At 43.5% G+C, this 20898-nt stretch overlaps 1 protein-coding gene across 1 annotated transcript in view; it reads left to right on the top strand.

Moving 5' to 3' along the window:
• Positions 1 to 290: 290 nt before the first annotated feature.
• tspan4a (tetraspanin 4a) overlaps positions 291 to 20898 on the top strand; it is a 97495-nt gene continuing 76887 nt past the window's right edge. Inside the window, exon 1 of the mRNA XM_076078718.1 lies at positions 291 to 614. Coding sequence (XP_075934833.1) covers positions 291 to 614 — 324 coding nt within the window. The remainder of the gene's footprint in view (positions 615 to 20898) is intronic.

The raw sequence follows: 20898 nt of genomic DNA, 5'->3' as shown, positions 1-20898 counted from the left end.
AATATAGTGGACCTGTAGGATTAAAGAGAGGAAGTGAATGGCAGCACGTTATCTTCCAGATTAAGTCAGATCAAGTGTGATCATACCTTTGGGGGGTGGGGGGGGGGATTCAATTAGCCTTTCCAGGGGTTGATAGGGGTTGTAACTATTGTTTGAGGCAAACTGGAGAAAACAACACCAAAAACATCCATCAGCACTCAGTGGAATAACTTCTGGTCCCTCGTTGAGGACTTTGCTCGGACCCTGAAGCGCACACAGTGACTCTTTAAAAGGCTCGTCCGGCTCCCACAATGAGACGCTCGAGCACAGACGAGACTCCGTACCGGCGCAGTCCGTCTCTGGACAGCAAATCCGAGTCGCCGCCGTTCACCTCCGGGTTTCACCGCTTCAGCGGGGAGTTCGAGTACAAGCGGCCGCCATTCGCGTTCGGCTTCCACACGACGAAAGGGCCGCAGGCGTCCAAGGGGCGCTACGCCCAGCAGGGGAAGAAGTATGTGGTGTTTTACCTGGACCTCTCCTTCATATTCCTCCTAGAACTGCGGCGCTGCAGGATGGCCCAGGGTTGCATGATGGCCCTGCGATACGGAATGGTCTTCTTCAACCTCCTTTTCTGGGTGAGTCTTGAATCTTGTATTTGTTCTGAGTGTGTGCAAGCTTTTTTGGGGGGGTCGGGTGGGGGAGGGTGTTTGTTTAGCTTTCTTGACTTTTGCATGTTTGCTCATATTTAAAAAAAATCTTTTTTAGGGGGAGCTATGTATGAGCAACCAGAGTGATGTGAGAGGAGTGAGGATCGAGCAGGGAGGGAGTATAGAGAGAAAAAGACATGTCATGCATTTAGAGTGACTAAGGACTCATCTTAGTGGGTGACTAAGGACTTGTGTGACTTTTGACTCACGTGACTAGCGAGTATCTCAAGACTCACCTGAATAGCGAGTGACTAATGACTCACCTGACTAGCGATTAACTAAAGACTCACCTGACTAGCGATTAACTAAAGACTCATCTGACTAGCGATTAACTAAAGACTCACCTGACTAGCGAGTGACCAACGATTAGCTAAAGACTCACCTGACTAGCGAGTGACTAGCGAGTCACCTGACTCGCGATTAACTAAAGACTCACCTGACTAGCGAGTGACCAACGATTAACTAAAGACTCACCTGACTAGCGAGTGACTAGCGAGTCACCTGACTAGCGATTAACTAAAGACTCACCTGACTAGCGAGTGACCAACGAGTCACCTGACTAGCGATTAACTAAAGACTCACCTGACTAGCGAGTGACCAACGATTAACTAAAGACTCACCTGACTAGCGAGTGACCAACGAGTCACCTGACTAGCGATTAACTAAAGACTCACCTGACTAGCGAGTGACCAACGATTAACTAAAGACTCACATGACTAGCGAGTGACTAGCGAGTCACCTGACTAGCGATTAACTAAAGACTCACCTGACTAGCGAGTGACCAACGAGTCACCTGACTAGCGATTAACTAAAGACTCACCTGACTAGCGAGTGACCAACGATTAACTAAAGACTCACATGACTAGCGAGTGACTAGCGAGTCACCTGACTAGCGATTAACTAAAGACTCACCTGACTAGCGAGTGACCAACGAGTCACCTGACTAGCGATTAACTAAAGACTCACCGAACTAGCGAGTGACTAACGAGTTACCTGACAAGCGATTAACTAAAGACTCACCTGACTAGCGAGTGACTAACGAGTTACCTGACAAGCGATTAACTAAAGACTCCCCTGACGAGCGAGTTACTAACGACTCAAATGACTAATGACTCGCATTACTAACGAGTCACCTGACTAGCGAGTGACTAACGACTCACCTGACTTGCGAGTGAATAACGACTCACGTGACTAACGACTCACATGGCTGACGAGTCACGTAAGTAACTAAAGACTTTTGAATGTTTACTCATATTTTTTTAAAATCTTGTCGAGCTCTGGTATGTGCAACCAGAGTGATGTGAGAGGAGTGAGGATTGAGCGGGGGGGGGGGGGGGGGGGAGAAAAAGACGGGTCATGCATTTAGATCATGTGTAACAAAGCCCACTGTGTGGGTGAGTCGAGCTTTTTCTGTTCCCTATACAGTACTTCCAAGCGTGGGTGTACACTGCTTTGTTTTGTTTTCTGTCTTGAGCTTCCCATATTTGGAGCTTGCGTAGATTCGTTAATCACAACGCTGGGATTCTTCTTCACCTACCTCTGCTTCACCCCTCCTCCTCCTCCTCCTCCTCCTCCCCCCTTCCTCCCCACACGGCAGCTCTTTCTCAGCCCATCAACGCTGTCAATCCGCTCTATCTGGATGATCGTATCTGTTTGCCGAGGGGACGATTCCGCCGCGGTGTCTTGTCTTTCTCTGTCAATCTCACTCCAGTAGCTCCCACAACAGATCACTTTCATTTCCACTGTGAAGCCCTGTCATGGTCCACAGCTTCAGCTTCACATTTAAAGATCTCGATCTTGGCTTCATATGTGTGTGGTTTTTTTCTTTTCCTGTTGCCACAGACTCTCTTTTGTGCGCAATCTTGTTGCAACTTTGTCACAGAGTTTTGAGGGGATGCCGGGCCCCCCTGTGGTTTACCTTGCTGGGATTACTTTGATTTGTCATACTTCTGTTCTTATTGGTAATGGAATGAGATGAGGCCTTGAACGCTGAAATGCAATCTAGCTGCCGAGATGCAATCTCCCTCGGGGGAACGAGTGACCTCTTCAACTCTTCATCTTCTCTCAGCTATAAAACACTGTCAAAGAGGGGCCACAGTGTTTGTTATGGGCACACTCCCTGTGTGTGTGTGTGTGTGTGTGTGTGTGTGTGTGTGGTGCCTCTTGGGATATATAACGACCGCATGACCACGCCGAGCTTCTCCTGAGAAGCCAAGCGTTTTATGATGCTCCAGGTAAAAACAGAGGAGCTCTTATATAATAAAAGTCTTCGTAGCAGCTGATGGCGAATGTTAGACCTCAGCGTCGCCACCTTTTCAAGAGAAATTTACAAGCTTCTACACGTTGAGTGGTTCGTCCAGACCCAGTTTTTCGCACATCTCATTTAAAATTTAGACTTTCATAGATATTGAATGTGACCTCAATATTGCGTAGACAGTAAAGTGGTTGGGATCTCTGGTCAGACAGTCAAAGCAGATTATATGGTTTTACATTTGGGACGAGAGTTGAAAGTGCTAAAGTTACAATGAATGGCGATGAAAATGACTCGCATGTTTCGTGTATAGCACACCGTTCTTATTAAACCTTCTTGACAACATGAACACACACACGGCAAAAAATTCTCACTCCCAATTAATCAAATACCAATGCTTGGTCAGTGGTTATGCACTTTAAACTGTTACGCTAAAGGGACACTTCTAGCGTCAGCTTTGGACTAACGACTCACATCACTAGCGTGTGATTAACAATTAACAAGTGACTAGCAAATGACTAATGACTCGGGACAGACCCACGTGACTAGCGGTTGATTAACGACTCCTGATTGACCAACGACTCAGGTGATTAGCGAGTGACTAACGACTCACCTGACTAACAACTCACGATACTAGAGAGTGACTAATGACTCCCGTGTAAAGACACTACCGATTCACAAGACAAAATGTACACAATAACTTTTAGTTTCAGTCCTGTGTTGACCAACTGTCGGTATTTGGCGCCTCTCGAGTCTTTAAAACGCTTCACACTTCATGAACATTTACACGTTCACACACTGATGGCAGAGGCTGCCTTACAAGGTGCTAACAGGCACCACCTTAGAGGGTAACTAACGACTCGTGTGACTAATGACTCACGAGTCACGTGACTAGTGTGTGACTTACGAGTCTCGTGACCAGGCAGCATCAGCAGGGTCAATATCTTGCCCAAGGACAGTCATGCGGACTAGAAGAGCCGGGGATCGAATCGGCGATCTTCCGATTAGTGGACGACCCTCCTGACACGACACAAATAGGTTTCATTTTTCATCTCATCAACGCCTCTCGTCGCTAAAGATTATTTATATGAGTGGGATTTCCACCTCCGCCAGCTCAACTGACAGTAAGTTCTCACATAGATTCTCAGAAGGGATCTCATCTAACATAAAGCTACAGTCCTTAGAGACATGCCATCACATTTGTACAAAATAAACTTGTGATAATGTCACATAGACTCATGTAAATAGCAACTTTCGCACCAAGCAGCGACATAAACTGTTTTTTAAATTTTTTATTTGAAAGAGTCGGGAAGTGAGTGGCTGGAGTTCATCCCGACAGTCTTGCTGTTTGACTTTGACAGAAACAGATCTTGAGAACTTATATATTTTTTTATGTATCGTCATTGCTGATTTCCCCGCAATCAGAAAGTACAGTGGGGTCGATGCAGCTTCGTCTGTTGAAACACCATCAAAGTGAAACTAAGAGCTCAGTGAAAGGAAATAACAAGTTCCATTTTGAAGACGAGGAACATCAATAGAGGATTTTGTTGCTAAATGGACAGCGATAATTCTTCTTTATGATCCGTTGATTCCGTATTAATGTTGCAGATCATGTGACGGTGCTAGTTTTGATCCGGACTTAACACATATGACGTCCACTTCTAGGAGGGTGAAAGCACTCGACTGTTTTACATCATTGCTGGTTTAACAAATTAAAAACATTTAAAACATCATCCTGGGGAGTTGTGATTACCATTTTTGAATATTTTCTAACATTTAATAGCCTAAATGATTCATTGAAAACATAACAAACCAATTAACCAATAATGAAACAACTACTTAGTTGCAGCCCTAATGGAGAGCTGCAGGAATGAGTCCTAAAACCAGGAAATACATTTTCAGATTTGCACTTTTGGTTCCTTTGTCTGGAAGTCAAAGTGTTTTTGTAATGTGTTTTTGGTTAGATGTCTGAAATAAGGGGCTAAATGAGACAACAAAACTTTTAAATGCCGAGTAGTCCGCCTTCACAGCCTCGTTGTGTTTATATGTGACCGTGGTGTTCGTATAACGTTAGCTTTTTACTTTTAAGATTAAGTATCATAAACATTTGTTTGCCACAAAGCTTATTTTCTGCAATAATCCAAAATCCAAAGGAAAAATGCCATCTGCTTTTTACTGAGGTAACCAGTGTGATGCTAACTTCCTGTTGGCCTTGGAAAAATTCATAAAATCCCTGCAGCACTCTACAGTATTAATGTAAAATCCAAGATGGCGCATTGCTTCTTCCTTACTCATGGACCGGAGCGCTGCTCAGCACCATTGTGCTCATTGCTGCCCCAAGTGGCCAAAAGCTATATCGCAACAATAACAATGAACGTATACGTTTTGTAGGTAAAACTGCCTGAATTGTCACTCAAATTCACCATGCCTCTTCTGGGTTTGTATTGTAGAAATACATTTTACATTTATGAGCGTTAAATGCCGGAATCTATTGCAAAGTGATGTGTGCAGCACTGTGATTGTCCAGTTTTTGACACGAGACCAAGAAGTTCCAGAGGCAGTAACAAAAAAACAATTGAGAATTGGGAGGTTGTAGTGTGTGCAGCGACAGCTTGAGCTGAAATGACAAAAAATAAAGTCCAACGATAAAGACAGCACAGTAGGCCTGACAGATAACAATAAGAAATACACCAGAGCATCAAGCGCTTCACACAGAAGACATCGATCATCACCATTTTAACCACTGAGTAAGATATCAACCACAGCAGACCTGCAGCATCAACAACAAAAATAATCAGGAGCAGAATCAGTGGAGTAAATGTACATGAATTCATCATGTTGCAGAAATGACAAACTGCACACAAACACAGAAAACCTTTAAGTGCTAATATCCGTGTTGATTTATAGAAACCTCGACTGCGTCAACGCCGTTCATTTCACACTCTTTAGTTTGCAACATGACCACATGCTGCGTGAGGAGACAGTGTGCGGCATGTGACGGACAGAAGAACATCAGTTTGCACATATGTAGCACAGCTTGTCTCGAATATATAACACCGGCTGAAAACGTGGCTCTGAAAAGTTTGAGCTGAGCTCTGGCCAGCTTGAATTCACAGCACCAACAATGGGTTGCAGCGATAACCCGGGGTCAAGGCAAATAAAATGTTTTTATGTTCCTCAAACCCTCTCCTGCAGCCTGATCTACTTCTCTGCTGTCCATCCTTGTTCTCAGTACGTTACAAACAGCCGCATTTTCACCAGAATTCACAGCCTCCATTGCTTCTTTATTGCATCACAAATATATTTGCTTAAATCAGATCGCAAGCAATGTCATATTTGCCCAAAGTGGAACAAAGGATCATGTTTTCAGGTCAGGGGGGGGCGGGGTATTTTAGTGTTTAAAGCAGACCCCCTCGCTCTATAATCCTTCCAGTTTGGCATCACGCTGCTGAGCAGCAGGAGGTGGAGGAGAACCAAGCTGAGGTAGAGGAGGTGCTTTTTGTTATTGTTGCTTCTAAAATAAGACCCGAGCAGGATGTGAACCTTCTGCTGGTGAGATTTTTTAATTAAACAGCTGTTGCATTTTTTGAGTTGGTGTTGATGGTGGATCCTCGAAAGTTGTTGTTGAAAGTTATGCTAGTTTTGACACTGTTTTGTGTCCATTTGTCAGCAAGGAACAGGAAGTGTAAATACCATTTAATACCATCAAACCAGTAGGCAAAGCATAATTAACAGTATAATATTAATAAGTAGTGCTGTCCTCGACCAAAGACATTTTTAGTTGGCTAACACTCATTTAAAGGGACAGTGTGTAGGATTCAGGGTGATTTATTAGCAGAAATGGAATATAATATGAATTAAGTATGTTTTCTTTAGTGCATAACGACCTGAAACTAAGTTCAGTTTCTGTTAGCTAAGAATGAGCCGTTTGTATTTACATGTGTGTACATCTACATGGTGTCTGCAGTGTTACACCGCCATGTTTCTACAGAGGCCCAGAACCAGACAGACACTGTCTCCGTAGTTCTCCGACACCCTCGGAATGGGAGGAGTGAGCGGAGGTATTTAGTTTGATGCAATCTGCAACCTCACCACTAGATGTCACTTGATCCTACACACTTCTCATTTAATTAACAGATCCACAAAACTGAGTTTCTCCACAAAGAATGACACAAAAGCATCACTTTAAATCTTGTGTTTCTTGGATAAATACCGACGCTTTGTCACCGATGCACAAGGCTCCGTTAGCGTCTGTAGGAGACGCACCGGGCTTTACAACAGTGTAAACCCATCCACGTCATTATTACATGCTCAGAGAAAATGCTCCGGGCTTGTGATGACGAAATATAAAGACTGAAAAAACCCACCCGTGGTCGGGTCAAACAAACACAGGACATTCACCCAGGAGACCAGTGTTTGTGTCCCAAAGTGTTGTTGTGTTGTTTTGAAGTTACGTTACTGATGTTTGTGACGTGTTCTCCGTACTTATGTTTCGTTGTTTACGTTTTACTTGATTAACGTACTTATTTTAAGCCCAACCTTGATGTTTTTCCTAAACCTAACTAAGTGGTTTTGTTGCCTAAACCTAAGCAAGTGTTTTGTTTAAATTCGTGTTAACTGCGACCGCAGTGGAGCGTCGTAGTTTGAAACTTATTAATTGAAGAAACTAATAAATGGAATTAGGAAAGAAATTGAACTCAGTACAAACAAAATGGATCTTTCACAGTGCAAGTGTATGCCATTAAAAATGGCAAAAATGAATGAAGTCTACATATAGTTGTTGTCAATCAGGAGGCTCTTCTGTTCTTTTCTATTTGTTCCATGTTTGCTGATGCAGAAGGTCTTTTGTTTCCACTCAGACAGTGATTCCATGATAGAATCTCTTGCTCACTGTATACAAAGCATCAAATAACAGACTCATTTCAGCTGCAGCTGGGTGGAAGTAGTTGCTTCACTGCACAACGAAATACCATTTGGCAAATGTCTGGAAACGTCTAAATTACTTTTTTATTCCAAAAATAAACAAATGTACTGTACATTTCTGTAGCGCGAGGAGAACAACACAGTTTTGGTTAAATTAAACTGCGTAGAAAAAGTGGATGAAGTCGTCCTTTCAGCTCGTGACACCAGCAGCCAGAAGTGTCGGGATGTTCTGGGTCAAACTGGAGACTCGTGTCGGTGTCGCCGACTAATTTGCTCTCCAGAGCAACAGCAAGAGGTCGAGGAGTCAAACTGTGACGGGGAAGTGAGAACGGTCGTTATGATTGAGGTCAGAGCTTTGGGTCTGCAGCGGCTGAGGGATGATGGGAACAAGTGGCAGATGACAGCGAGAGCTTCGGGCTGGTTTCTTTGTTTTGTTTGGATCCAAATTAAATCTTTAAAACTACTTTCCTTAACTTTAAAACACTCCTCAAATTTACATGTTTTATGTTTGATTAAACAGTTAATTTTTTATTTATCGTTCATTTCTATTGTTTAATTATTTAAATGTTATTGTCTGAAACACTTTGAAGTTCATTGTTACTTTGTATTTCTCTCTTTTTTTTGTATTTTTTGTTTAAATGAGCGGATTGGTTTAAACCCAGTTCCACTGATTTTATGTCTTCGAGCATCTAAGCTTTGTTTCCTGCTGCAGACACTTATCACCTCTTTTTACAATAAATAGGCTCCTCGTGCAACGTTCACAGCTCAGACGACGCTTCTGGTGCTAATAAGGGAAGAGAAGATTGGGAGAAAACACAAATCAAGTGCTAATTATGCACCGGAGTTTGTCTAAGTAAGTAAAAAAAGAAACTGCAGTGTGTTAGTGCTGCAAAACAAATTGATCAAAATCTATTATTTCCCATTTTCTTGTTCGATTTTCGCACATTTCTAAACCATCAAAATAGCCCACAGTATATTGTACATTTATATGCAGTACATTAGTTATATCATACATGTTTTTCAGAACTTATTCGTTCCGATTACATGATTGCATGACATTAAAAGGTGCATCTAGCAGATCGTCATGGAAACAAGTCTATTTCGAGGCCCTGCGTGAAAAGAAATCACAATGTCCTTCCAAGTTTGTTGTGTGTGTGTGTGTGTGTGTGTGTGTGTGTGTGTGTGTCATTGTGTGTTTGCTCACATACTACACGTCTAATAGACTCAAAGTGGAATACAATGACTCTTCAGTCACTCTCGTGTTAATTCCCATCGCTGTAAGTGTGTGAAGCCAGCTCAGCACTCTGACCTCGTACATTAACGTCTGTGTGGCTGAGAGCAGCTCGAGTATCGCACCAGACAAAGCCTCAAAATAAAAAATAAAAAATAAAAAATAATTAAAATTAGAAAAACGAAAACAGAGCGAAATGGACTTCATGCGCTCCAGGACAAATGCTGATGATCCCCCTAAATGGAGCAGCAATGACTCCACCGTAAAATTGCAACAGTGGGCAACTAAAAAAAAAAATGCGACGATGCACAACACTAATCGTCTATGGCGGAAAAAAACACTGCAGAGCTGCAAAGAAGCGCCTCGCGGCTACAAACCAAAATAAGACTAATTTACAGCCACTTTGTAATTAATCTTGTTAGCACAAACGTGGCTTTTCCACACCGCCAGGAAGGGGAGCAGGAGGAGGAGGAGGAGGAGGAGGAGGAGGGTGAGGCAGCGGGTGAGATGTGGGACAGGAAGAGATGGGATGAGCGGGAGGAAGAGACTCGAGACGTGTCCTCTGAACTTGTGTTTACTTGTCATCGTAATGTAGGTCAGAGCCCGACGGAGAGGGATCCGTGGATTGCCAGAGCTGTGAACGGGTTGCATCTGTCTGCACCGATTTAGCCGGATCAATAGAAATCGTCTTTCTGCTGATTTGAGATCTGTCGGCCCCGCCCCTGCCCGGTCTACACACAGTCCATTGATTGGCAGCAGGACGGGGTGGGGGGGGGTATTGCTCCATGTAATGGTTCTGCAGTTTGCTTTTGCTGACTTTGTTTGTGTGACACTCCTGCCTGTGGGCTTTGTGCACACACACGTTTGATTGCGGGGGAAACATTTGGAAATGAGGAGAGGAGGAGAAGGAAAACACCGGGGATGTCTTTACATCATTACTGTGTTTAGAGATGATGACATGTTTTTGCATCTTAAACACCAGCAGCAGTTTTTTTATCAGATGCTGGGATACGTAGTTTGTGCTGATTAAATTAGAATATTCACAATTAAATATGTTCCAGGTTTATTCCCTGAAAATAAAAGGCCTTTAAAGAAAGCTCCCCAGGGTCTTTTATTGGCTCAGGAGGAAGAGGCTTTTGGTCGCGGCCTCAGTGAGGCGGCTCTGACTTTATCACCGCTGCCAGTTTAATACTCAAACCCCTTTGATTCCAGCTCTCATACACACCAGATTTCGGCATTGCCATAACACTGACCTACTTGAAGCCTTCTTTAGCTTCTTAAAATCCAATTATTCGTCATGTTTCCATGGTTATGAAAGTGAAGTCATATGAATTTGTCAGGATGAAGTCATGGCTTCATTTGTTCCCAGCAGTGATATTTATAAGTTTTATTTTCTTCAGATATGGAGGGATTAGGGCTAATGCGTTTTTAGACTGAGTCCTCCATCATGATTAATCAGACGTTTGTCCTTTGACCTCGGTAACAGCAGCAGAAAATACTTTAACTGAATTACTTTCAAGAGAAAACGTGGGCCTGACGTTGTGCCTTCCTTCTACAGCTCATTAAAATACATAAATTCACCTAAAAATCAATGAAAGATTTCAATGAAATTTCAAATAAAAGTGCTTTTCTATTCCTGTTTTAATGCAGCCAAGATACACGCGGCTAAGCATGTTTTCATTCTATGAAGTTGTTTAAAATATTGATGTCAAGGCCCCTTGATAGCAGGAAGTATGTCAGTAGCTGGAGTCCATTCAGTGAATGAACCTGATTCAAAGCTGATCTCAGGTCTGTTTTGGCAGCCCCCCCCCCAACGTTGCGACGTTACTTTGAATTGTTTGCCAACTCTTTCATTCAAGAGCCGAACAATGTTGCAGCAGTGAGGCTACTGGCAACATGACTCACGTCACAGTCCATTTCTAATTGTCCTCTTCAAAAGAGTATTTTTAAAATCTACTTATATGTGTTAATATGATTCCAGCAGCCACTCCTGCAGCTTCCATGTCTGCAATGACAGAACGGAGATATCGCTGATTGTTTAGGGCAACACTAAATAAGATAAACAAGAACTGGGCTGACTTCAACACATTTAGCCTTGAAGACGAGCAATCTGGCAACTGATTATTAAGCTAATTAGCATTTAGCACGGTGGATTAAGCAAATTAAATATGTGTTCATCAGTGAGCGGATTTCGTCGCCTTAAGATGGAGACAGGCTAACCGGGAGTGTAAACTGTACAGCACACTCGTGTTTACAACTAGTCTGTAGAACCATACTCGCATCATGTGCTCCATAACAATAAACATGTTTGTGTTTACTCACTGAGTCGCCCATCTGAGAGGACTCTTTGTCAGCTACACTGTACTCGTGAAGAAGAGCTTCTCTCCAGCACTCCCAGATTAGCTCGAGGGGGGCTGAATAAAGTACTGAGTGAGAGATGTGCTCACTATTTCCTCGGTTTTCTCACTGCAGTGAGGCTGGCCTCGTCTTCCCATGGCAACAAAGGACGTCTCTTAAAAACAGGTGAAAATATATTTTGTGATGCTGCAAGAGGAAAGAAAGCCGATGCAATGTACCCATTACTAGAGAACATATACTTGCTTGTTGTACCTCCTGAAGATCGAGTAATCACAGTTGACAGATTCTACATGACGATTGTAAAATATTCATGAAGGGCAGTTGACGGTTGGATGTGTCAAAGCGATGTGCAGCACAGTGGAAAAACCAGCATGCAGCCGCACCGCTGTGACGGCTCCTTCATCTACCAGGAGGAACTTCTTCATACCTCTAAGATCTTTGTTCTAAGAACCTCTGCGTTTTATTGTGTCTGCATCTCAAGAACTAGGCACGATTGAAGTTAGAACGCCATTTTAAGGACTTTTTAAAGTTCCTATTTCAGAGCAGGTGCTCGTTCCACCACAAGAGGAACGGTTGACGGAGCAGACAGACATTGAGCATCACACGTGACTTCTGTTGCACTTCTGTCCATCCTGGGAGAGGGATCCCTCCTCTGTTGCTCTCCTACAGGTCTCTCCCTCTTTTCTCCCCGTTAAAGGGTATTTTGGGGGAGTTCTTCCTGTTCCGATGTGAGGGTGCAGCGGAGTCCCAAGTGGAATGCATAAACAGCCAAGTGGCACTGATCAGAGCCGACCGAATCCTGCTGCGGAGACGCTAACGGGGGCCGAGCGGGAACAAAACTTCTTGTTCTGCGATGCAAACAGAAACAAAGTCATTGCTAGTTATCGATAGCTCTCAGGGCATGCTGGGACAATAACAAGGCAAAAGATACTCTCTTGTTTGAAGAACAATCAAAAAGAAAGCCCCGTTTACTGTTTGGCTGGTGTGTGATTGTTTCTAAGGAGGTGCTGAATTCTCTGTTAGATGTTTTCAGGAGGGGCACCGAGGGGTCCGGGTCGAATCTTCAGTAACGAGTCATTTATGTTTGAGAACAAGCAGCGGTGTAAAAGTAATGTCAGTCCGAGGAGAGACAGAATTTCTTTCTCTCAAATGAGCTTGTTGTCAAATACACATGAGCACACTAGGCATGTTTGGATTCACCGCTAACCGCGGCTACATAACGTACAAAAGAATCGTAGAAGCTACGATATCTACGGCGTCAGATTCCTGCGTTGTCGACCCGCGAAGAGTCGTGTTGTTTGTGCGTGTCACGCAACACGGGTTTGTTTTGTGTGTTGAGAGGAAGCGATGAGAAGTAGAGCTGCAAAAATGTCAGAGGGAAGAGACGGTGCAGCCTTTTAAAAATAAAATAAAAACTTAAATATGCGGGAGCATTTTGGATATAAGCAAAATGACCAGGGAGTTGTTGTAGAAGATGGAAAGTGACTGCTAAGGGGAGTCCGACACTTCGAATTTGTCCCAGATGATCATCCACCCTTTTAATCACCCCCCCCCCCCCCCACCCCGAGTCACAGGAATAAAAACGTAACTAGCTAATGTACTAAAGTCGGTCGGAAGTCGCCGTCGTCTCTGTCCCTGCAGCCTACATTCTCTTCTGTGTAGCTTATTCAGACACAACCATTATTAATACGCTTACACTATAAAAACTAACTGGATATAGTTGATACTTAGACATTTTCTGAATAATAAGCGTGAAACTGTGATATAAAAATCTCATATTAGGACATTCCCTAGAGCCCACATATACATGCAATTACAATTATAATACAATATGCAACCTGCATGTTGAAAATTACATTAACAAGAGAAAGAATAAATAACATCAATAATAAAGGCTGTTTGACTTGGACGAATGGCTTTTCCGCGTAGAGTGACAGTTTTTCTGTCTGTCTGTCAGTAGAGTAGTACTAGAGTAGTACTAGAGTAGTACTAGTAGTAGTAGAGTACACAATGTTAAATAGCGTGTCGGGTCTGAATGTACTAGTTTACCTAAGAGGCGGCTCATAGGCCAGGACTTTGGAAAATAGTCTTCCATCCTGGTTTGAAAGGGGAAATGGGACGAAAAGAGCCCACTTCTTCTGTTTCACTGTGGGGGGAGGACACCACCAATATAAAACATCTTTTAACTGTTGTATTCGTCATGAGTACTTTTACACACGCGGCAAAAAAGCGCCAATTGTTTTTCCAGAACGCGGTTGATTCTTCTGAGTTTTTGCACCTCGAATGAATGCATCTTCTGGAACAGACATATTCTAAACATACACGATTACAACAAGAGTCTCTGCAGTCCGAACCAAGAAGGCAAACTTTATCCAGTCCAGATCCACTCCTTCCATTCTTTCACAGTGTACATGTGTTGGGCTTTTATTGTGAAAGGTAACCGCTAACCAGAGGAACTCAAATTCACTCAGAGCATTTCCCAATCGTCTTCCTTCTAGACGCTTCAAATGAAATAACTCATCTTCTGTGAATAGAAGGAGATTCAACCTGTTTATTTGTGGTGTAAATGTGATGTGAAATATTTTGCATTTATATGGCATCAGTTTTGAGACACTAACCCACCCTGGTGAATGAGTTATGTGTTGCCGAGTAAAAAAGGGTATTCTGCACCAGTCGGGTTTGCGATCCTCCAGATGTCAGACGTATTAGTGTTATTGATGAAAGTGTTAAGGAAGGCACTGGAGCTGCTTTTATCTCTTCTACCAGAGACATCGTTTCCTTCTGATTTGTGGTTGTGATGTTCCCACGCAGTTGGAAGTCTCTCACTCTATTCTATTGTTATTCTCCTTCCTCCCCGTGCTCTCTATTACCTCTGTGGAGCAGCTGTGCTCTGCTCTCTATACTGTTATGAAATATTTCGGGTTGGAGGTTGTTGTACTGAGTGTAAGATTAGAAAAGGAAAGTCAAACTTTCATAAAGTATATTTCACGCATGAGGAAAAACACAATGTGCTTCACATAAAAACATTTAAAATGCATCAGAATTGTCAGACGTCAGGAAGAATAAAGGAGGGGAAAGACGCTGGGAGGCTTAAAAAGAATAAAATGTTTTTTTTTCCCCTTTTCAATTTCCCAGTAAGTCGCTTCAAAACCCACACGGTGCAGCGTATATATTCTGTATCCGCCTGATCCACGACTTCATTGAAGACGTATCAAACGTGCATTAAGTGAAATATTGAATGGCGGGATGTCATTGTTCTTTGTTTACAGCTGCATTATTCCATCAAATGGAAAAACATGTGAATATATTTGGCATACTTTTATTCACGTTTCCCATAAAATCCGCTTGATGTTTGATATACAGTTGGAAACGGTACAATAAGATGTTTTATTGTCCCCATAGGGAAATTTGTCTTGGACTGAAATACTGCTCACATAATGATGACACATGACATATTGTGTCATCATTATAGCTGCCTCCATAGTAGTAAATAATAATACAAAAATAGACAAACAAACGACAAACTTTCTTAGAGTTTGTCCAAAGCTCCACTGAGTAAAGTTACTCTTCTGGTGGATTGACTGATCCCAGACGGGAATTGGTTTGCAGTACTGGCATCAAATGTGACATACAGTACACAATAAACACAACCATACCACTAACAAATAGTAAGCACATGCACATTACCACACACATAATTAAACACAATAATATATAATGTTGATTGACAATGACTATGCTTCATTAGTTAAAGAATACCCCGCTGGTTTGTTTATTCAATCAAACCAGCTGGTGAAGTTTCGGGAGAGATGGTGGTCTATGTTTACTGACTGAGAAAGCTGAAAGTGACTTGAAGCATAAAAAAACAAACTGTTTGCTCAAACATTTAACCAACAATACAACCTTTCCCAACCTTAAAGGAGCAATACACGGCATTCAGAGCGTTAACATAGCAGCAAACAGCTATTATCTATGCGTCCGTGAGAGTTCCCCACTAGCTCGCTAATGGCCGCCGCTCTGCACTGCTCACATTCGGCGGCGGTTACAGCCGATAACGCCGTCCCGGCCAACAGCGCTATTGGGGAAGGGTAGTGCCACCCTCCGGTTCCCCCTTCAGGTAAACACTACCTGCATGTTTAACGTAGTTTGCACCGTGAGCTACAGGCGACGCCATGTTGGGAGCCATTGAGAGCCAATCGAAACACTCCTGAGCTCATATTACTCACCTTTATCAAAAGTAGCTTTGTTGCCTAAAACAAACACAACTCTGGATCAAGGATGCAAACTCCAGTCTCTGGTGTCCTGCACTTTCCAACAACTTCTGTCTGAGATTTGGTTGAAGCAGCAGAGGCAAAGACATGCTGAGTTATGGGCCTTGTTCAGACTGCACCAATCTGTTTTTTGGCATATTCAGATTGTTTTGAGAAAGACAGCAAAATAAACAACATGAAATCTGCAAATCAGATTTCAAAGTGTGGAAGTGTTGAGCAGAATCAGAGCGCTATGAAGGACAAACATGGAGGACAACAACAGTCCGACAACGGATGGTGAAATATATTGTCTGCTGGCACTTTGACTTCCACTTTCTGCTGCTTCCCTCCAACATCACCGGCTGGTCTCATCCAGCATTCCTAGCTATATACGAAAAAGAATGCACCGTAATTCGTAGATATCCCCACGAAAACCATGTAATCATGGAGGAGGAAGTATCGACACCCACACAGGACGGGAGGAGAGGTGGACGGGTCCAACAAACAGAGATCTTTCAGGCAGAAGACCGCTGTTTGCTCCCTGTGTGAAACGAGAAGTCAACGTCGGTTTATTTGTCTTAAATCTGTTTTAAAGATCTCAGCTTTGCCTTCAGTCTGAACGTGGCTTTTATCCTGAATGAGGTCAATGTGTTCCAACCAGTAGCATCATTTCTTCAAAACTGTCTCCAACTAGTAAATCCTTCATCACTAAAGCGCCACACCTCCACAGGCTTTCTGTCACATATCTCTAGTCTCCAAGCCCAAAAATAACCCCTCGTGACTTTCCTCAGACTTGACTAAACACCTCCAGGAGCCTCAAATGATGAAAGATATCACAGATGAGTCGAGTAAACCGACCCTTGTGAGTAAAATCCAAATTTAAATCCACATTTCCAGCATATGAGAACAATCGACAGTTCTGAATCCGAACAAATGCTGTTTTCTAACCTAAAAGTCACCTTTATCGTAGTAAATAGAGCCGGACAGCGAAGTGTCATATGTGTGCAGAGGTGTTGTGATTTCAATGAGTCAGTGTCGGTAAACTCCCTCCTCATACAGTAAGTTTGGCAGTGACACAGCACGCGCCCCCACATCTGTTTTTTATTTTTAACACGCTTCATCTAACTGCACTTTACTTCCCATCACTCACTTAATGGGGTCCTGTAATCTGGCATGTCACGGCTCACCACACCAGTTTCTCCCGTCAGGACGGCTTCATGAAGCGTGTCTCACCTCCGTCAGGATCGGGCATCGGTTTAATTAGATCACGCCGACAACGCTCACTTTTTAATTACGCCCCAACACCTGCTTGCCTCAAAATCGCAGTCAGACTGCAGAGAACTGGACATGCATTTCCATTTTCATGCTTTTTTCTTTTTCTCCTTGTCAAACTCAGGGGCACAGCGAGCTGACCGGACGTGGCCGCTTATTTTATCGTTTCAAAATAACTATAAAAAGTGCTTTTCACGGTGAGTTAACTTGTGATATTGTAACAAACTCTTGCTACCCCTGTGGGTCCTGGGAGCACAAGTACGCCATCACACGGTCAATTAGTGTTTCTCAACCACTCTTTATTTAGTTATTCAGTTTTATTCACACAGGCTGGACTGGATCGTGCGCTCTGCTGCCTTCCTCCGAGCGCACGCCGTGTGGGTTCTCCCCAGGTCTGCCGACTTCTCTGCCCACGGCCAGTCTGTGTCTCTTGCCTCGCCTTTTTTCCGCCTCCGTCACCACTAGTGTTTTCATGTCAGAGAGAGAGAGAGAGAGACACACAATTTAGATGGGTTTCAGCTGCGCCCAATTAAGCCTCTCCCGGCACCGTTCCCTGAACCACTCCCCCACTCTGTCCCCTCTGCAGCTGAGCCCGAACAAGCCCCGCCGCCGCAGATATATTTTCTTCCGATGAAGTAGCTGACACTTGAAACAATACCATGTTGTTCCCTTTTGTTTAAGCCACACACTCTTACCTTTAACACAGTACAGTGAATAGTATTATATTCTCCGCCTTTCCTTCACAAGTCACTGAGAGTGTTTGTGTGCAGTTCATGCCAGATTTATGTCAGCAAGCTATCAAACAAGTTCAGATATTGCGCTTGATGAGACTCAACGTTTTAGATGCAACATGCAGAAAGCAACTCCTCTGACTCCATCCACGCCTGCTCTCCTCCGCGACCTCCATTCACACACGTATTTGCATTCTCTCCCATGACTCCTCTGTGCAACGCACACTCACACACACACACACACACTCACACACACACATATTAACAAGAGTGAGCGGATGCAAAGAGGAGGCCCGTCTCTTTCAGCAGGCTATAAAAATAGAGGCTTTTATAAACACTAAAACAAATATTACAAGAAAATCCCATCTTCTTATCGACAGGGTAAACGGAGAAGGGCGGGAGATTTCTGCTGCAGAGCTGCTTAGAATAAGGATGCTGCTGGGCAGAGGGAGAGCGAGAGACGGAGAGAGAAAGAGAGAGAGAGAGAGAGGGGGCTATGGAGGGGAGAGGGCGGGGGGTTGGGAGAAAGACGATAGAGAGTATCTGTATTAAAGTGAAGCCAAAAAGACGCAAAATGAGTCTGGACAATGAGCAACCAGATGGAGGTTGGGGGAAGAGAAAAAAAAACAGCATTGTGAGATGGAGAGAAGTAGAAGAACAGTGACGACCACGGAGAGCTGGAGACGGAGAGAGAGACAGATGGAGAGAAGGGGGGGGGGGGGGTTGTCTTCACTGCCCTTGTTCGTGTAATCGCGGTTCGGTTGTAGCAGTGTGAGGGGGAGAAAAAAAACTGTCCGCAGTGTGGTGCAGCAGAGAGTCCAAACAGCATGGATGTACAAACCGGAGGATGCACCTTGGGACCTGTGCTGAATGCAGGTGGAGTGGTGCAGAGCCAGCAGAGCTGATGGAGCAGGAGGAGGAGGAGGTGGAGGCGATAGGGGCGGGGGGTGAGGATGAGTGAGGGATCAGGGGGAGAGATGTGGAGGTTGCAGGAACAGGTGGGGAAACAGCAGGTGGGGAAGGGGTGAGGAGAAAAAAACGAAAGAAAAACAGACTGCACCATAAAGCACCTTGGTGACGCGTCAATGAGCCAGACGTGCTTCTTCAGGGAACACGAGCTGAAAAAATACATGAAATTATAAATTATTATTAGTGATGTTTCAGTTGATTCTCTGATGACTGGATTTCTCGACCTTTATCTCAAAAGAGAGAGCTGAGTTGGTACAGTAAAGGGTTGTATGGCTTCATTTGTGTTGGGTTCTAACCCCCAAACAGGGACCCGCTCGTTTGTGCGTCTCATCCAGCATTCGTAGGTATACGTACGAAGATTTGTGCCCTGTAACTCGTAGACATCCTACAAAATGATGTTGTATGTCACCGTAAGTATAAAGACTGCAAAAGACCACACAGGACGAGTGGACGGGTCCAACGAACAGCGATCTGTCAGCCAGGAGGCCGTTGTTTGTTCCCCGTGTGAAACGAGACGTCAATGTTGATTTATTTGTCACGTAACTTTAACCCAAACGACGATCTTTTACTTAACCGTACGAAGTACGAGTTGTTTCCTGTCAGAAGACATATTTTGAAAATACCGTATGAATATAACGAGGGGAAATTGAGACGTGTTGCTGGACTTTCGTAGGAAAACGCATAAGGTCTCGTACGAACCGCTGTATGTGGACACGTTGACACGATGTTCGCGCTTATGCTAAATTTAGGATGGGGTTCAATTATTTCAGTGCTAAGCACCTTTCAAACAAATCAAATGAAATTCAAAGTGCTTTACAAATGATTAACAGGACGAAAATGCAGAGAAGATGAAGAGACTAATGCACACCATAGACGGCTTGTTCTGTTTTGTCTCCTGGAATCCACCCAAGCAGCTTTTCTGAAAACTGTGTCCCTAGTAAACACAAAACATGAGGATTGCATTGGTGTAATATTCATTTTTCAGATACCTTTTAAAACAAAACAAGGTTTTTGTCTGTATGCACAAGCGCAGGCCTCAGGCTAAATGTGACACAATCTCTGCCAGCTATTTAATTTTTAAACACACAGTACAAATCCCTTTGCTGTCTTGTGTCTTTAGATACCTTTAAAGACTGTGACATAAAAATGACTTCCCCTCCTGAGCTGTTTCCGATGGCGGTCAGCGGCGTTTTCCCCGCTGACGGAGGTCAAATCAGCGTGGTGCGTCGTTAACGTTTTTATCAGGCAATGGTGAGGACAGAACAGGATAAACGTCTATGTAAGCGCTGAAAATAATTATTTCAATTGTGGGGGAAAGCAGGACAGTTTTGCAGTGAATGCGGAAAACTTGGACATTTAAGTGTTTTACAGATATTTGTCGGGACTCGAGACGCCCAGCTTCAAACCGGGACCAAACAATGATTGCTGTAATTTTGTGGTTCCAGAAGGAGCTGTGTAAAGTCTGATAAATGTAGGACTTGATAAAATAAGGACTTGTTGTGCAAAGACATTAACTCAGAGGCTGCACTATAAAGATTCAACCAGTCGAACACCAGCTTGAATAAACGTTTCTCCTTTTAACAAAGAGACAAAAAGACATATCTCATCCCTCTGACCTCTTTCTCCCTAATCATTTAAAAGATAAACTTAAAAATGTGTCATTTCATCAAAAGCTGCTCAATATTGTAGTCACGTGTTTTTTGCCATCTGTCTCTTCACATCGTGATGGAAACAAGCCAAAGGATTCAGCTCGACCTTGTTGCACCTGACACATACTGATGCCGACTTCCTTTTCAAGTGTCCTCCGAAGGAATCTCAGTTATCGTCATCGTTCCCACGCACTCTTGACTTGGCCCGGCACAAAAAAAACAGGCAGAGGGCCGTAGAAAACATGAACACGAGATGGAGAAATAGAAAACATGAACACGAGATGGAGAAATAGAAAACATGAACACGAGATGGAGAAATAGAAAACATGAACACGAGATGGAGAAATAGAAAACATGAACACGAGATGGAGAAATAGAAAACATGAACACGAGATGGAGAAATAGAAAACATGAACACGAGATGGAGAAATAGAAAACATGAACACGAGATGGAGAAATAGAAAACTGCCCCGAACTGCTTTGTAGCGACCGCGGTGAAATCCTCAGCGGAGTCGTGCACTGATCGAGGGCCATTCCCTCCATGAAGGACATCCGTTCATATTAAAACCCTCTGTTGC

Source organism: Anarhichas minor, unplaced genomic scaffold (assembly GCF_050575085.1).
Source record: "Anarhichas minor isolate MPS153535 unplaced genomic scaffold, ASM5057508v1 ptg000067l, whole genome shotgun sequence".
Classification (NCBI taxonomy): Eukaryota; Metazoa; Chordata; class Actinopteri; order Perciformes; family Anarhichadidae; genus Anarhichas; species Anarhichas minor.
The sequence above is the reverse complement of the archived record's forward strand: the minus strand, read 5'-3'. Positions and strand labels throughout refer to the sequence as shown.